The sequence below is a fragment of the Perca flavescens genome, chromosome 1, assembly GCF_004354835.1.
Source record: "Perca flavescens isolate YP-PL-M2 chromosome 1, PFLA_1.0, whole genome shotgun sequence".
Classification (NCBI taxonomy): Eukaryota; Metazoa; Chordata; class Actinopteri; order Perciformes; family Percidae; genus Perca; species Perca flavescens.
In genome coordinates, this window is record NC_041331.1 from 5,419,094 (window position 1) to 5,437,823 (window position 18,730).

Below are 18,730 nucleotides of genomic sequence, written 5' to 3' on the forward strand. Positions count from 1 at the left end.
TGAAAATATATAACCACAAAATATTGTTTAATTAAAAAGTCCTCAGAAATGGTCTTTAATGGAAAATATGTAGCAGCATTTTATTTTAAAACATCAAAATAGATTTACATTTGGGTGGTGGGGAAACAAACCGCAGGTTGAGATTAAAAAAAAAAAAAAAAAAAAAAAAAAAAAAAAGTTAAATACAATCAATATTTTAGCTTCTGAAGCTTGGCTGGTTTGCTCCATTAAGGTAGCCAAGCTACTGGTCCCTTCGCAAAACATGGCCATGCTTTGTCTGACAAAAATGGCGTAGAGTAGAACCATAAACAAGAGCTTCGCACCATTTATTGGTGACCACACTCACACACACACACACACACACACACAAACTTACATTTCCCCCCTCAATCATGCAAAGCCCACTTTTATAGCAGCACAGAGAGCCAAATATGACCCTAGGAATAGTTTTTGGGCAAATGAGGCCACCGATATTAGAACAGCACAAATACACACACAAACACACACTCTAAATCAAGTAGAGAAACCATAAAAATGTCCATTCAATTTGGCCTCTGCATAGAAAATAAAAAACGGCAACCGCGACATGTAGGTTTGGTTGGTAATTAATGCGAGCATTATGGCGCAAGGCTATTCATAAAGAGAACTCTTGAGCCGTCCCATCCCTTACAGCCCTTAGCTTTGTGATTTCATCTAAACTGAGGGTTTAAATAGGTAAGATTCCTGTGGGGGTAGGGGCCATCCAAACTATCCTCACCGAGTGTCAGCGTTTTTTCCCCCAATTTAGTCGAAGCCCCTGTGTGTAAACACCCACTACAGAGACATTTAAAAGCATCTGGATCCAAGTAATCGCCGTGACTTGGGAGAAAATACCATTTCAAATCAGTGATTCCCCACTGAAAACCCATCTGCAGTGTCAACACAATGGAGTTGCTTTTCTTCCTCTCACAGCTAGAATGTAAAAAAAATATATAAAATAAAAAATATCTAATTTGCAATTTCTGTCATCTTGTCAGTTTCTGTGTTTGTGTTGCTACTTTGGAGGAGGCTTTGCGGGGATGGAGTACAAATCCTGGGCCTGATTTTCAGCGCTGCGGTATCCACTCGGTCTAACTCTTCCGTTTTCTCACTGCTCTGCGGGGGAGTCAGGACGCCGGAAGGTACCGGACAGTTGCCGTGCTGCTTCAAATCCGCATCCTGGTAAGAGCTGGCCTTGTCCTGTACACGGCAGAAACAGCACAGATTAAATATGCTGTCACTAGAAAGTCTGCTTACGGACACACGTTGTTGAAGTTAGAAACAGGGTTCTGTACTTAGACTGGTGAAAGTGAAAATATTTGAATGATGTGGAGTAGATCTGTGTTTGAGGCTTTTTCAGAAGCCAATTAAATAAATTTGTAGAAAATATTTAGGTGTTTTTTTTTACAAAATGTGTTGAAGGGAATGTGAAACCTTTCTTCACATAACCCTTGCCATTATCCCTGAAAAATCATTGGTTGAAAGAATTTCAGATGTGTCAAGTCGTAGGTTAAATGCTCCCGTGCATTTTAAGATCACTTGTCAAGTTTGTAGATCACTACAAAATCTAAATAGTCATTTTCACAGATTTTTTTCAGGAATTTCTCCTTGGTTTTTTTAAAGTGCTCATATTATGCTTTTTTCCCCCTTTCCTTTATTGTGTTATATATCTTTTTGTCTTAGGTTTACAAAGTGAAAAAGCCCAAAGTCCACCCCAAAAGGGACTTACCATCTCAAACAGAAAACACTGTTCACAAACTGCTCCAAACAGCTCTATTGTAGTCCAGCCTTTACTTCAGAGACAAACGTGCTCACTTTGGAACACACGTTATAATGCTCACCTAGCTGCTAGCATGGCACTCCCTCATACTCTGCTTCTGACTGGCTAGGAGTCCTTACCTAGGTACTGCGCATGTGCGACTCCCAACAAAGATGCAACAAAAGTGCGATGCCTCACTCTGTAGCTAAAACAGAGAGCTCAACACACAAGGTGAAAAGAGGAGCTGCAGTAATGTGCAGTACAACAAAAATATGGTGTTTTTTGAAAATTAGACCATGTAAACCTATTCTGGTACAACCTCTAAATACAATTATGAACCTTAAAATGAGCATAATATGAGCACTTTCTAATATTAAAAATGAGAAGAAGAAAAAATTAAATCCTAGTGTTTCACTTACCAGCCATGTAATGTAGGAGGCATGGGTCTGGATGTTGTGCATGTCATCTGCAGGGATTCCTGTGAACGTCTTCATGGACGAGCCACCGACCTCCCGCAGCGCCATGGCGAATGGCACCATCCACCTCACGCACGCCTCTACCTCCACCCTCTTCAGAGCTGCACGGACAACAAAAGGGATAAGTCAGGGGAACATAACAAGGATTACACCAACAGAAGAAAAAAATAAATAAAATAAACACTAAAAATACTGGTAAATCTCCAATTGAAGAGGAGTTTGCTTTTCTACCTGAGACGTTCTCCACCAGCTCCAGAGAGGAGAAGTGAAACAGGGCTGAAGCAGCGAGGATGCCATTGGAAAACTCAAGGCAACGCACATCGAGCATACACAGGTCCAACAACTAGAAGAAAAAGAAAAGAAAATCAACTTGTCATTAAACATCAGAGCATACCTCAAAATGAGTACTGGGTATACTCCAAATAAGCCACGACAGAATCAGCTGTGGTATTTACATGAACACTGTGTGTATCCCCATTTCTTTCCCAAAGATGAACATTTATGAATAAATAGGGTCTGCCTCACATCGCCCGCCAGAAAGACCTTTTATTGTCTTCCCCTCATTTCTGTGACGAATAGGAGAACAGAGCAACTGACGATGATGAACGCTGTTGGAACTGGGAAACAGGAAAAGTTTTTCCCCCCCCCTCTTTTTAGGCTTTTCCAAATACAGGACAGCCAGCATCATACACACCGCCGCTGTATGTTTACATTCTTGTTCCTGGAAGTCTGTTCCTAGCTCCTCCTTTTTCGATGACATCACCACGGCCGTGAAAGATGGCAAGTTTTGATTGGTTGGGACCAACATGTAGTCTAATGTTTCTCGGCCAAGTCAGGGCAGGAATTTATGACTATACAAGTTGCCTAATGCTGACAACTTTTCAAGAGATTCCACTATCAGGCCTTTTTTTTTTTTTTTTTTTTTTTTTTTTTTTTTTTAATAATCGGAATGAAATCATGAGTCTTCCTAGAGTTTAGGTGCTCCCATCGTCTCAATTGTTTGGTATCAGGTGGTCATAAAACTCAGTCCCAGGCAGTCTTTTTGTTTGAAGTCCTGGTAGTGAAGTTAAATCACGTGAACACTGTCAACAACCAATGGGTGCGCGCCCTCCAGCATCAAACAGGAAGCAGCAAATGGCTAGAGCTGGCATTTATGGCTGCTATGACGCCACGCTAAGCTAAATGCTAAAGAGGGAAAGTTGCAGATTTTCAGCCATTCTGAAGCGTGGTGCCATGTCATTTCTCCGACGCTCCATGTTCCGACCTCTCCTCTTTGGTCCTACAGCCCACAAGTCGGACGTCCACGCCAAGACCCGCCCTTCAATGGCATTTATTGGCCAGGTGTCCATGCTTACGCAAGGTAACCTAACCCCATTTGTACAGGTACTATCCCCTGGCCAATCGGCTATCCTAACCTTAACCACTCGAGGTGAAATGCCTTACCCCAACCAATCTAGCTGCTTTGTAGGGTTTGGGGTCCCCTGCTGGAGCTGCTCCCCCCGCGACCCGACACCGGATAAGCGGACGAAGATAGATGGATGGATGGAGAGGTCGGAACAATGGAACATCGGAGAAAGGGAGCGCGTCATCCAACGGGAGTTTTACCAGCAGATAAACACAGACCTCCAGGTACTGCTGCCATTCATCTGCATGTATGGCAGAACAGAAAAATCTGCAAACTTTCCCTTAAGTTACCAGCTAGTTAACACTAGTGGCAGCTAGCTAGCTTGGTTACCTTTTCCAAAATGAATCTAGTTGTATTCTCGCAATTTGTGACCCTGCAAGATCTCCAGTCTTTACATACGAGTCTTTAACATTAGATGTGAGATGGTGTCAGACTTCAGTCTTTTTTAGAGTGTATGGCAGGCATAACCTGACACAGTGACCATGTTAACAGGCAAAATGGTCACTGTAGTCCAAAGTAAGAGCTCAACTGGTGACAATGCGTAATCCAGAAATCACATATAGCGACTAATGCATGAGTTTACCATCCCGACAGGGTCGGTGACGCGTTAAAACCAAAGGAAGAGAGAAATTAAGACGAGAGATTGAGACCCAATACAGGCTCTTAATTAAGTCATCACTAGAAGTGTTTAGGAGACTGTATATCACCCTCATGTTTACTATGGTCACTTCCTTAGACCAAGACAGACACCTTCAGTTGTGCAAATGAGGTGACTTTACAGAGTCTCAAATACTGCCAACTAGATACCGCTCTCCAATGGCGTTTTTCCATTACATGGTACCTGCTTGACTCGCCTTTTTTGGTTTTCCATTATGAAAAAAAGTCCCTGGTACCTGCCAACAGGTACTTTATTTAGTATCCCCTCCGTCGAGGTTCCAAGCAAGCTAAGACGATACCAAAAGGAACTAAATCTGCAATGGAAAAAAGGAGGACGGGGCACTGCGGCTGACTCGAGCTGCTACTAGCAGTGGGTAAGTGCCATTATGCAGCTCCACTTTCCAACTCCTGTTTTTAAAAACTAGAGCTGGATTTTACACAACTTCTTTTACATAACTTCTGTCTTAACTCTGCTGTGAAGCGTAACTGTCAAACATTACAGGTGAGAAATAGCCCGGTCCAGCAATATTTGAACTCATTAAAACGGGATAAGGAAAAAGAACACCTGTGGTAAAGACGAAAAACATTTCTCAAAGAAGGGAGGAGGGGTATCTCACACACGCACACGCACACGGCAGGAGGAGGGGAAAACAACATACCTCTGCGATTTGTGTAAAAGTAGTCTGGGGGTATTTGGGGATGAGCAGCTCGTCTGTCTCTTTCAGGTAGGCCACTTGCATGTAAACATTGAGCCAGGAGATGGGAGTCTGAGGGCTGAGACTCCACTTCAGCTCCTGTGTTTGGAAAAAAAAATAAAAGAGCAGATAGTGTTGAAGTAAAACCATCACCAACAGCTATACGATTAAATCTAAAACTCACGATTGTCCACAGATCAAGGTATGGGACAACAAAACAAATACCTTATGGACAGACATGCATTTCTAAAACCATACATGAAAAGGCCAAGAGAATACGACGTCTACCATTAGGGACTTAAGTAACTAATATATATATATACTATAACATACTGAGCTCTACCAAAATCCCATCAGTGGGGTGAGATTTGTAAGATTGTAGACCAGTTCACACTGATGTGACATGGATCAATGAGTAGAGGGTTCCCTGTTCTTTACCTTCATAATAATGATTTCCATACTGAGAATCTCATCTTCAGTGCAGGCTTCGTCTGTAACGTAGGCAAACTGGTGGACCTTGGGAGGATACATCTCCTGGGGGATGCAAAAAACACAGGAGACGAGCATTATTACAACCGATCATACCAACCAACAGATTGTAAAATGTTGCAGAAGAAAGGGGCCATGCAACAAAGATGGTGTTCCTAAAGCAAGCCCACTACAAAGATGAGAAAGAACAGGCTACTTATCAACCAGGGATTTTATTTTCCAATTCACACGTCTGTACAGTCCAACCCATCTTACCTCTACTTTGGCAGCGATGAAGAGACAGGTGATGCCTATGAGCTGCAGCGTTGATTTGAAGACGTTTCTCTGTGTGGCCATGAAGCGATCAAAGTAGTCCTGAGCCAGGTGGTACGACTCCCTGTGCAGTTTGTACACCTCACTCACCTAAAAAGAAAATATATAAATAATAAAAAACGTTCACACAGGCAGAACATCAACGCACTGATGTGACCTCCCATGGCTTCAAACCACATTCACTAGTAGGTTTGCTTATGGGAGTGCACTATGGCAATTAAAAAATGGTATCAGGACACAATTGAACAATGTACATATTCATCAGGAGAAGCTTGTCTCATGGCAAAGCTTTGTTGCCATTAGCTGGAACAGCAATTTGTATTTTTGCTTATTAGTAGGGTTGGGGGTCGTTTGGATTTTTTACGATTCCGAACCGGTACTTCTAAAAACCATTCCGATTCCTAAACAGATTCTTGAAAAACGACAAAGAATAGGCTCTTTTATAGAGTTTTTGGCATTTTAAAAGTAGCCTACATTTACGGTAGCTAGCTAACGGTACACTACAGAGAAAGTGTGATATTTTTACATCCGTTTCAGAGCGACAGAGGGAAAATATTTCAGTCGACACATTAAGTGGTTGCGTAGGAACTAGTTCCATAGTGGTACCCAACCCTACTTCTTTGCGATTTTCCTATTTTATTTTTTAACATAACAAGAGCAAAGATGAAGAAGTGGTTAAAAAAAAAGCAAAGAAGTATGAATATGTTGCTAAAAAAAAAAAAAAAAAAAAAAAAAAAAAAAAGGGAACAGAAAATATGTATAGGTTTCTAAAAAAAAAAAAAAAAAAAGGCACAGGAAAGAAAAGTAGGAATATGTTGCTTGATGGTGTATGATGTCTTGCCATAAAACACTTAGAAATGTCAAATTGATTCTAGGTTGTCTTACCTACATACTGTATGTATTAGGGTTGGGTTTATAAACAATTTGATTAAAATAGATTTTCTTTTGAAGGATCCAAATCGATTCATAAAATCCAGAATCAATCTCTGGATCAGAGACCTAAGGAATCCTAGGTCATGCTATTGTGGGTAATGGGCTTAACAAATGCTCCAGCGAGGCAACATTTTGGTTAGGGAAAAACTGGCATGGCCATTTTAAAAAAGGGGTCCTCTTTGTCTCTCAGCTCAACATATCTGAATGAAATGTCACTCAATACTGACTGTAGAGTCCCACTTTGTGTGGACTGCTGTAGTGTGTTCATGTTAAATATTTAAAAAATAAATAAAGGAACTGCTTTGGGTCGATTTTAAAGTAAACTTTGAGGCTTTTAATAGTTCCGCAGGTTAGAGGGAACCTTGTACAATTTCTTTCATAAGAGAAATTGGTTTTGCTACTAAAATATCCGAAATTGACATTGAATCAGAAATTGAATACTTGAAAATTAGAAAATCAGTGGCGATACCCAGTCCAGTGTTTCCCACAAAGACTAATTTGTGGCGGTGGCGCGCCACACTATCAACACCGGAAGCCGCACATTGCGTTATTAATTTATTTAAACTGTTTAAAACACGTTCTTCTGCATTTCCTTTCCCTGCTCTCCTCCGTCTCTCGGTCACTTGTGTTTCGCTCACGTACACAGCTCCTCCCACCGTGCGGTGTTTTTAGCCCCCAACGTCGCCTTTCAGGCAGCGCCGCAATGGTTATCGTTAGGGTTAAGGTGAGAGTTAGCTGCCTGGAAGGCGACGCTGGAGGCTTAAAAGACCATCAAGCCCACCGTAGACACAGCGTCTGTCTCCATGAAAGGAGACAAGACGGCTGGCGAAATTCACATGTTCACAAACAGTTGGAAAAAGACGTGTTGAGGATGAGGACCAGCCTGAACCAGATGCATCAGTCTGAAACATATCTGGGGTCCGTTCCAGCTAGAAGGTTTAACAAACTCTGAGTCTAACTCCGATGTTGGAGTTGATTTACCCTGAGATGGGTAACTCAGAGTTTTCGGTTCCAGAACAGCTGATTTGAGTTGGTTCAATCAACTCAGTAGGTTCACACAGGGTTACGCGCCTGCACAGCCACTATAAAAAGGCAGCATGAACAGAGCCATGATTCTACGATTCACCATGGTAACAACCACAAACTGGTCGACGGAAATACTCATGCACACAAATAGCGAGTTTGAACATGTATTTTATAAAAAAAAAAGCAAGTGGTTGCTGCTGCAAAAGAGAATTGGTGTGGGAGAAAATTGCTGCTCGAGTCAATGCGTACGCATTAACAGTGTATTAATTTCATATTTAATCACAGTTAACTTATAATATTAGGCTACTGATGAAAACTGGAATTGTATTACACCTATAAATTTCATTTAGGTGCAATCCTGCGGGCGAAAAAGTAAGATACTACTAATCCCATTCTGAGGCTGCAGCACCATGATCATTAACAGAACTATAATGTATAATCATTTATTTCTTTTGAATGGCTCTCACTTGTTTGTGTCCAGGGAACACTAAAAACATTTAAAAAGACGTTTCAGAGTGAGTCACACTTTTGTGATGGCTCTGCATACAGTGGCTTTACTATTAGGCTACAGTATGATCCATACACACCAATAAAAGAAAACTGCCGTTGGCAAAAAAAAAAAAAAAAAAAAAAAAAAAAAAAAAAGCGCGACAAAGAATCTGCTTGGATGTTAAAGCCTGTCCACGATGGTTGAGGTTAGTGATATGAGGACGGATAAGGTATCTACATATCTAATGGACTGTGATAAAAAATACCTCTCAAATTGGTTATGTGGAAATGAAAATACATCTATAGTCGGGACTCAATATCATCTCCAGATGTAAACTCTCTGTGAATTAATACAGCTTTTTCATCAACGGGATCGTCGACAAAACGACATGACATGTTTGAGAAAAAAACGTTTTATAGTCTGCCTAACATAAACCAATACGTTTTTATTCATGCAGATAACAAACTGCATTAAAATGTGCCTGCTACAGACTGAATGAATGAGGAAATGAGAGCGCTGTGTCAGAGGGAGGAGACAGAGAAACTCGAGGTTTCTTGAAGAAAACCTGCCCCCGACCAGGTTAGGGTCACAGGCTCAGTTACCATAGTAACTGACTCTGATGTGAAGTTACCTCTCTTTCTGAAACAGAAAACCCAGAGTTTCCCCTCATCTCAGGGTTAACAAACAGTTTTCACTAAACCTGCTTTCTGGAACGGGCCTCTGAACAGTCTGACCAGTGTAATTAGTTAGGTTATTCATTCGTTTACATTATTTTCAGGCTTCAACCAGTGAAAGACGGCGTAAGGGAGAGAAAGAGATAGATTTGTTAGGCAATGAAGTAGGAGAAGAGGACAGCATCCAACAGCGTGATCCTCCTCAGTTTTTGATACTTATTGTTACGACAACACCCCCCGGTGATACGGCTCTCTAATCTGCGGGAAACACTGCAGTCCTAAAATGTATTGTTTTATATTTCCTGGTTCAGAGCCAGTTTGGCTCCGTTTGGTCACAGAGGGAAACAGGTCCAAATAGGGAACACTGCTGAGCCTTTGAGGAGTCTAATTAGTGTTGACAGGAAAAAAAAATTAAAAAATAAAAGCCTTCCAACTTCTGTGGGGTTAGGCAGTGCAGGTGATCTATTACAGGTGAAACGTGTACATTTGAAGGATGTTTAACAGTAAAAAAATGTCCAGTGTTTTTTTTTTTCTTCAAGTTGCAAACTTTCACAGCACAGCTGGATACAAAACAAACTGAGCTGTAAACTCGGTCTGGAGTTGGTACCGTGGAAATTGGTGAAGTTCAGCAATGGGCGAGTTTTTTTCTAATTAATAGCAAAATGCAGCGATACGCATTTGTTTAACTGTTGGAGGGCACGTGTAACGTTTAACGGGTTGCTGAGTTGAACCGTGTATTGACATTCAGGTACTGATACTCTGTCAGTGTACACCACACAACAAACTTTATTTTGTTTCTTATTGGGTTGAATTTTGTGAAGCTGCTCAGTGTTTTCAGTTCTGTTGTTAAGGGCTCAACTTGGTCCAATATACAGTTAAAGGCTGTGAGATTCCTCTGTTACCTTTACATTGTGCGGCATGTTTGTGTATTGTCATAGCAAACTATAAACGCAATATTGTCGTTTTCCAACCATCGCCATTGATTTTTTTTTTTTTTTTTTTTTTTTTTTTAATTTGCATCTAATGGAGCGCCCATACCGTCCGCGAAAAAACAAATCCATGCCGATTTTTAGTTGTCATTTCAAACTTGTGTTTTCTGAAATTTGAAATGCTTTGCGCAGTACATAGAATGTATTCCTACATATAGGTATGGAACAACCGCAATTCAGAATCAAGTTTCCTGTAACTTTAAATTGGTCTAAAAATCTAATAGATCCAACCTAAATAGACAAGAACTATCTCAGTGTTTAAATTTACACTATACTCTTTGAAACAATCCTCTGATCTCACATCTGTCAGATGAGGTCCCCCATTACTTCCATGCAGCCTGTAACACCATTATTAGCAATTTTTATTTTAAATATGAACAGGATCCAAAACCAAAAGACTAAAAGCAGATAAGGTCTTTAGTGAATGTGATTAAGCCAATCAGATTGGTTGATCTGTCAGAAACCGGAGAATTCAGTCATTAGCAGCTCATCATTTACCTTCATTACAATGATGTTCAGAACTGACTGTGGGTTTTCCTCACTACTTTTAAGATACTGTTAATAGTATTACTTGATTGTTGTGCCACAGGATCTTTACTGATAATTAAAACAAATTTGCATTCTCTCAATAACCAGATTAGGAGTAATCAGTACATTACCATTAGAGTTAGTTCTACAATCATGAAATCTAGTATGTTCGGTGATGTTCAAGCATTTTAACATTTTAACTCTAATGCTGTCCACAGCTGCTAACGGAACAATTGAGAGCCACTTTAATCATAAGGTTTAGTCAGTAGATGCTCCTTTTCCCCACAAATCAAGCTGAAATGATCAAAACGAAAGTGTCCAAGGGTGTTGACCACGAGAGAGAGATTAACTGGTCATCAAGACATGCTACAGACCTCCATGAGCCAGTCCAGGAGAATTGCCCTCATCTTGGGCTGCAGATGAGGATGTTTCTCCATCACATGGACATCCCTGGTGTAGGTCTTATCCTTCTCCAACATGTTGTTCCATACCACATCCTTACTGGCCCAGCTGATAAATCAGAGATGTACACACAATGGTAAAAATCAAGGATTCAACTCTTGACTGTCCCCCTTGTTGTGCAACGCTGTGTCATTTGGATTTTAAATATGACTTGCTTTAAACAGACAACCAAAAGATCAAACACTTTCAATCTAGTTCCTACAGGGCTGTATTTTAGCCCTAGTGATTTAAAAAATGAATTTTAAAAAAAGGGTAAAGGAGAAAACTATTAGCCACAACTACAGAATACTGTGAAGGAAGACATATAAGCTAAGCCTAGAAACATGCCCAGGCCTTAGCTTAAATTTGTCACCAATCTGTATGTGCTTCGATAGAACGGGTGGCTGCATAATATGGAGCCTAAGCAGAGATAATCAACCAAACAGTACTCACCACAACGCAGGGAGCGGGGCACAACGCACGGGTGTTACAAATACGTTGTTAAAGTTGTAGTGGGGGAAACCTGCGTTTATCAGGGCAACCTCTTCCTGATCAGGTGTGGGAATCCACCTCTGTGGACTTGTGTAACCAGCATCAAGACCCCTGCCCAGCTTCACGGGAAAGAGAGAGAGCAGAGATGAGGAACGGGCACAGTATAGAAACGTGGTAAGGCCAGCACTCCAATATGCTGACTGCAAACATTAAAGCCTAAAAAAGGGACAATAGACTAGGACTGTGAGATACCGATATCGTGACTTCGATGACATTTTTCAATACTATAGAGGCAATTCGGTCGGTGCTTAAAAAGTATTGCATTTGGAACCCAGCCCCTACTACGGACACACCTCCTAATCAGAGATCAAGCGTAAAGTGCTAGTTAAGGCAGAATTAAGAATAGATCAGCCAAAACGTACTTGAGGAATGAGCAACCAAGCTCATATCCCAGCAGCAACTGGGCCACAGATACATTAACTGAACCAAGGCATGAGTTAAAACTGGGGTGAAGCACATGTTTTGAAGTGTGGAAAGATAACCAAGCCTACCTCACATTCACGCTGCTTCTTCTTCGTCATCTCTGCTACCTCCTCATCCAGATCTTGTAAATACTGAGAATCAAAGAAAGGACTTTATTTTAAAAAAAGCATTATTAAATGCAACTATATTCATTATGAAATATAATATTAGCTGCATTGATCAGTAATACTTGATTGAATGAAGCACAAGACACTTACTTGCCAGCAATGATGAATATAAAATGTATGTTAAGGGACACCGGTTTTATATTGTAGGTATTCAATTAGGCCTACATTTGCAACCTAGCCACAGCTGAAAATGGGGTCAAGGCTAGTTATAGGCTAGTCTGCAAGCCTTTCAAACTACTTACAATAGCAACATCTGCCTTCCTCTTTCTCGGTCGTACTGTGGGTTCTTCGGGTGCCTTGGGAGCAACAGACCTCGATTCTGTTTCTTCCCTATAACAACACAGTAGCTGTAAGTCTCCAGAATCAACATAATACATTTTAACAAGCTTGGACCTACATGTTAATGCGGTCAAAAATAAGGTCCTATAGCAACAAGCTAACTAGCCGAACGGCTAAGCTCCATCAACTTTTTTTTCCTCTGTCGTCACACACTTTGATTGACGCGCTAAAAGAGTCATGAATTAAATCAAATATTAAACTCACCGTTGTCCTCGCATTATACTCTGAGGGGTATGTGTCAGTTTGAGAGTAAACCTGTGAATGAATGAATGAATGAATGTTTTAAAAGTTTTATTTTTGAGTTTCTAAAATGAAAGAATACACACTCCCAACCCCCACTCTCAACTCCCTCCTTCTGACAAAGCCCAACTCAGCCTGGCGCGGGGAAATGGAAACAGTACGCAATTAAAAGTCGCCAGAAAGTACCACACAATGCAAGTATATTCGTGAAATTAAACGGCGACTAACATCAGACATTACAGTAGCTGCTAAACGTTGTTCTATCGCGTATTTTTTTTCATGGGAAGCTGGTTATTTCCCTCCACTATCTTTGGACAGCTGGCTTGCCACATAATGGCCGAACGACAGGCACAGCTGAGACGCCTATTTTTTTAATTCACCATTTAACAGTAACAGCACCGGACACCCAGGTGAAAACAGGCGACATTTAAGTATCAACATCCATACAACGCTTTAACTCGTTATCGAGCTTATTGCAGTTTAGTTAGCTTAGCTACACAGGTGGCAGCTGAACAAAGCTTAACCAACTCGATGCAATGGTAAACGTTAGGTTTCATCCACTCACCTCAAGATTCTGTCCCTTGAAGTTCACTCTTATCCACGTCTAAAAAGAAATACGAAGGGATGTGGAACTTCACCGCCTGTTGTTCGGACTCGGGGTGCTCCCTGTGCACGAGTGTATGTGTATCTCCAGGCCGGGGCTAGTTCCTCTGAGCTGGCGCCTCGCACAGAAGAACAGATGACTTGAAGCATCAACGTCAGAGAGGAGTGGATTTAACTTGGCGCTAAACCCCCAGCTTCACCGCCCCTTTATAGTCTCATTTCAACTCAATTCACCACCGTTTTCACACAGGTATCGTGTGTGGAGCACATGCTTTTGATATAGTAGATATATCTTGTGCTAAAGAAAAAGACAAATAAGTTATAAGTTAACCGGCAAAACGGGAGGTGTAACCGCTGTGGTGACAGCTGCAGGGGGCGGCGCTTCCAAAGAGGAAGTGCCCGGGCACCGCGTGGCTAGTCTGTCAGATGTAAACAAAGCCGTAGTCCTTTCGGATTAAGCCTAAAATAAAACTTAAAACGACCGAATTATTGTAAGGTAATTGAGCCTTTCCGTTCAGCGAACTCCCCCGACGGTTCTCTCTCGCTGTCACCATGGGCGCGTCGGTTATTTAGCAAAAAAACAACATGTTAGCACGCGGATGCTTCTAGCGAGGCGCCCATTTCCAGCATGGGTCGTCATACCCATAGACATATAGACCTATATATGTATGAATATGTATATGTCCCCTCATTGCAACTATGCAACCCTTTTCCAGTATTGCTGCACTGCTAAATGTGTTTTAAATCCAGGTGGAGGTAATGTAATTGTTTTCTGCATTACTGGTGTTATATATGATATTATATTTATTGATATTATATCTGGTTTGATATGGATTTTGAAGACAGAAGAAGTAGAAGGTTTGTTATTTAAAATGTTGTTTGATTAACCAAAACTGACCTTTGGCCAGCCACGTGATCCCCCATGCTTAGAAAGTCAAAAAAACAGATATTTTTTTCTTTCTCTCTGCTTCCAGGTGGCTCCACAAGACGGGACCATGAAGTTTTTGGACCTTTTTGGGCGACTAAAATCCGTGGTTATTGGGATGATTCATGTTAAAGCCTTACCAGGTATGACTGCACTGACCTTCAGTGTTCAAATGTACATGTACAGTGGTGGAGGAAGTATTCACTCCCTTTAATGCCGCACTGTAAAATAGGCTACTCCATATACCACTTCCCTGTATTTTTGTGTGGAAAATCTTAATTTGTAAAGTAGCTATAACAGTCAAATCAACACAGTTGAGTAAACTGTATAATATTCTCTCTGCACTGTAGTGGGAAGTGGAATGAAATGAAATAACTCAAGTAAAGTACAAGTACTTCAGATTTATACTTGAGTACAGTACTTCTTTTGCATCACTGCAAATTTGGAGAGCTTTTGTATGTGATACCTCCAGTATTCAGATCCTTTACTGTAAATAAAAGTACTAATACCACACTGTAGAAATACTCTGTTACAAGTAAAAGTTCTGCATTGAAAATGTTACTTATGTAAAAGTATGTATCATCAGGAACAATGTACTCAAAATATTAAAAGTAATAGTAAAGTAAAAAGTCCCATTTTAGAAAGTGGATCCAAACAGTTGTGTGTTTAATGGTCTCATCATTTCAGCTGGACTTGTAGGCTGTTATTGTGTTGGGTAGTTTAATTTATAATAAAACATCATATTTTATATATTTTACATGTGTTTTATGTGCAAAAATCTTAATTTGTAAAGTAACTAAAGTTGTCAGATAAATGTAGTGGAGTAAAAAGTACAATATTTCTCTCTGAAATGTAGCGGAGTAGAAGTAGAAAGTGGCACGAAAAGAAAAGACTCAAGTAAAGTACAAGTAACTCAACATTGTGTACTTAAGTGCAGCACTTGAGTAAATGTACTTAGTTACATTCCACCACTGGATAGCTCATACCGCTGTTAGTAACCAAGTTTCTCATCTATCTCAGGCACACCCCTGGGTTGTATGAAAATGTCCCAAATCACCGAAGAAGCATGCAGGGAGGCAGCCATCTACCGTGATGCAGGGATTGTACGTTATTGCACACTGTGCGTGTTGGATTCCTTACACATTTGGGGTCTTCCAGGGCAAGACAGTAACCGTTGCCTGTAATCCCCTCTTTGCAATACACCTATACATAGCCATATTCTACTGCTCTTTCATACTATTCATCCTGCACATACACTTATTCTTACTACTCTTATAATGTTACCACAGAGCACAGGGCTGGGCGATATGGAGAAAATCAAATATCACAAACTTTTTGACCAAATACCTCGATATCAATACTGCAACGATATTGTTCTGTTGACTATTTGTGCTTTCACAAAATATTTACACAATGAGATTTTTGATAAATAACCATCAGTAATGTGGATAAATGACTAAGTGGGTAAAGGCAAATAATATAACAGTTACAACAGTCTGGTAAATTCAGAAAATGACATCACTTTACAGTAATGCAGCCTTTAAAACCAGGAAAAGACACCACTTATGCCGTATTACGATATCCAAAATCTAAGACGATATCTAGTCTCATATCACGATATCGATATAATATCGATATATTGCCCAGCTCTACACATAGCTGTACATATCTGTCTATATGGTTCATTCAGTATATCCATATTTATTCTGTTTTTCTAATTATATATTCTGTTAATACACTGCATGTATCTATATCTATATTATTCTTACTACTAGTATAATGTCACTGCTACTACATTGCACATATCTGTGCATGTTGTTCATACATTGTTAATATTACATAGCCATATTTATTCCTATCTTATAACACTGCAATGTATTTCTTGTCCCGCCTATGCACCACTTGTCTATACTTGTATATCGATTTGCCCTTTTCTGCTTTTTTTTTGCACTTCTGGTTGGACACAAACTGCATTTTGCTGTCTTTGTACTTGCACAATGACAATAAAGTTGAATCTAATCTAATCTCTTTCAGGATGGTGTGATCATTGAGAACATGCATGATATCCCTTACTCGTTCTCTGTGGGCCCCGAGGTGTCTGCCTGTATGACTGCAGTATGCGCTGCAGTGAGAAGCATCTGTCCAGGCCTGCCGCTTGGAGTGCAGATCCTGTCTGCTGCTAACCAGCAGGCTCTGGCCGTAGCTCTGGCTTCAGGTTTGGTCTTTCACTGGGTGCTGCCACTAACAATTATTTTCATTGTCAGTTAATCTGTCGATTGCATTTTATATTAATCGATGAGTTGTTTGGTTTATAAAATGTCAGGAAAATATGAAAAATGTCGATCAAAGCCCAAGATGACCGTGCTCCAATGTCTTGTTTCGTCCACAACTCAAAGATATTCAGTTTACTGTCACAGAAGAGGGAAGACACTAGAAAATATTCACATTTAAGAAGGTGGTATCATAGAACGTTTACATTTTTCATAAAAGAAAAAGGACTGAAACCGATTAATCGATTATCAGAATAGTTTGCGATTAATTTAATACTCGACAAGTAGTCTATGTCGACGACGTTCCACTTCCTGGATTGTTCCGGTACCACCGGAAATTCTGTCAGATGTCTGTTACCTTCTGCAGACAGCTAGCTAGACTTTCTGTCCAGTTTTCTGTCGCACGACTAAAACAACTTCTGAACGTACACACGTTCCACCAAAACAAGTTCCTTCCCGAGACTATTTAGCAGAGGCACCGTGGCTCCGTCCGGCGCTTAGCATCGCCCAAAGATGATTGTGATTGGTTTAAAGAAATGCCAATAAACCAGAGCACGTTTTTCTCCCCTCCCATAATGCTGTGTGTACTAGCCAGACCCTCCTCCGCAGCGCTGTGGAGGAAGGTCTGGCAACACGAGACCACTTGACAACTAATCGATCAAGCTTCGCAGCTCTAGTCTTTGTATCCATTCAATTGCTGGAGCTCTGTGTATGAGGCTATAATCATCATCAGCGAAAGCTTTTAAAAGAGAACAGAGGTCTTCAATCATGTGGTATCATTGCAAAAGGGTAAACCGATCTTCATGCCAAACAATACATCAGCTGATTACTGTCTTCTCACCTATTCTAATTTAAGATGTGTTCATCAGTTAAATGAGTTGCTGTGTGTTTGGTTTTCAGTAAGAAACCGCTTACTTTCAGAGCAAAGGTCAGACTTAGCCAAAACGTACCTGTGTTTGACACAGTGGCTACCGGTTGGTCAACCACAGCACTGTAACATTCCTGTGTGGTCACAGGTCTTGATTTCATCAGGGCTGAGGGTTTCGTCTTCTCTCACGTGGCTGATGAGGGTCTCCTGAACGCCTGCGCCGGAGACTTGCTGAGATATCGCAAGCAGATCGGAGCTGAGCACGTGCACATCTTCACCGACATCAAAAAGAAGCACAGGTGAGCCCACCTTCTCTACAGTTACATTAGAAAGTACAACCCGATGAGCCGCTTACATGCAAAAAAAAAAAATACCTGAAAGCTAGCCCTGTAACATTTTTTTTTACATAATCACGGTTTCTTTGTTTAACCGCAATTCATTGCCAACATTAGAGTTAGAAACAATGTTTTATGATAATCAAGAGGCTGTGTATTTGTGTTACTACATTATCTGGGTCACATGACAGTGATATATGACATGGATGTATCCTGGGATTCATTCCAAACTTTAATTTGTTTCAAAAAGTAATACCTAAATGTGTTTACGTTTGACTGAAAGAGACCACTATAATGTTAATCGCAATTATTTCGGAGACAATTAATTGTACAGCAAAATTTGGAATTGTTACAGCTCTACTGAAAGCTGACTTATTTGACTTATTATATCTCTGAATACGACTGTAGTTGTTCAGTTAGAGCTACTTTTTCTCTGATGATACTCACATAATTAGCAATCATCCAGTCCATATTTATCAAACTGCTGAAAGTTAAATTTTAGACTTAAGGTCCAGCGTGTAATGCGTTTAGTTGTGATTATCAAAATCGGTGTTGCCCGTTCACAAACTTGTCCTTTTCATGAATATTTACCACCACCATCAATTCCAAGTTTTCCTTTTGGCTTGAAATTTTACATTTGCATTCACATGAACTGGGGTAGATGCTCCATATTCATGCTCCATCTTGAAATACGTTAGCCGGTAAGGGACATACAGGACATACTGCTCCACTTTTCACTGTCACATGATAAACTCCCAGGTGCTGCTAATGCTGCTAATGGGTATCGTAGCTTCCCGGCCCCGGCAAGTTTGAAGAAGGAAACATGGAGGACCGCACGTATTCTTCATCCAAATTTCAGAAAGAGGAGTCCTCTTCTTCGCCCAGAAAAAGAAAAAGGATATTGAAAAGAGCAAGAGACCGGCTTTTTGAAGCGTGAAGGCTACCGTAGCTGTAATACATACTTTGAACTGCGTTGCGCGAGAGAGTTGATTGCGATATATGATCTCAACGCTAGATGGGAGAAATTCCTACACGTTGGACCTTTAAGTGACAGCTTATATATTATTATATATTAATATATTTTTACTTTAAAATGCTGTTAAATGTAAGAGAGTT

The 18,730-nt window shown here is 40.5% G+C and overlaps 2 protein-coding genes across 12 annotated transcripts in view; one reads left to right on the plus strand and one right to left on the minus strand.

The window, feature by feature from the left end:
• On the minus strand, positions 1-14,399 carry ccne1 (cyclin E1). The gene is made up of 12 exons (XM_028586269.1): positions 13,179-14,399; positions 12,578-12,628; positions 12,277-12,364; positions 11,936-11,998; positions 11,346-11,503; positions 10,826-10,961; positions 5,755-5,901; positions 5,449-5,544; positions 4,975-5,109; positions 2,485-2,596; positions 2,197-2,354; positions 1-1,218 (listed from the first exon to the last, which is right to left on the minus strand). The coding sequence occupies exons 2-12, from the start codon at positions 12,589-12,591 to the stop codon at positions 988-990; spliced, it is 1,338 nt and encodes a 445-aa protein (XP_028442070.1). The 5' UTR covers positions 12,592-12,628; positions 13,179-14,399; the 3' UTR covers positions 1-987.
• zgc:162297 (uncharacterized protein F13E9.13, mitochondrial) overlaps positions 12,222-18,730 on the plus strand; it is a 14,084-nt gene continuing 7,575 nt past the window's right edge. Inside the window, exons 1-6 of one of the 11 annotated variants that reach the window (XM_028586340.1) lie at positions 13,597-13,712; positions 14,059-14,074; positions 14,191-14,284; positions 15,162-15,244; positions 16,176-16,356; positions 17,428-17,578. In XM_028586340.1, the coding sequence (XP_028442141.1) occupies positions 14,212-14,284; positions 15,162-15,244; positions 16,176-16,356; positions 17,428-17,578 (488 nt within the window). In that variant the 5' untranslated portion in view covers positions 13,597-13,712; positions 14,059-14,074; positions 14,191-14,211. The other 10 variants (XM_028586347.1, XM_028586312.1, XM_028586289.1 and 7 more) reach the window with 10 other exon arrangements.

Bases quoted from the DNA above. Each gene is read 5' to 3' on its own strand.
- ccne1 (XM_028586269.1), bottom strand. The intron at 10,962-11,345 runs GTGAGTACTGTT...CTGATTTATCAG, and splicing joins GCCCCGCTCCCTGCGTTGTG to CTGGGCCAGTAAGGATGTGG. The intron at 5,545-5,754 runs GTAAGATGGGTT...TGCATCCCCCAG, and splicing joins TCATCGCTGCCAAAGTAGAG to GAGATGTATCCTCCCAAGGT.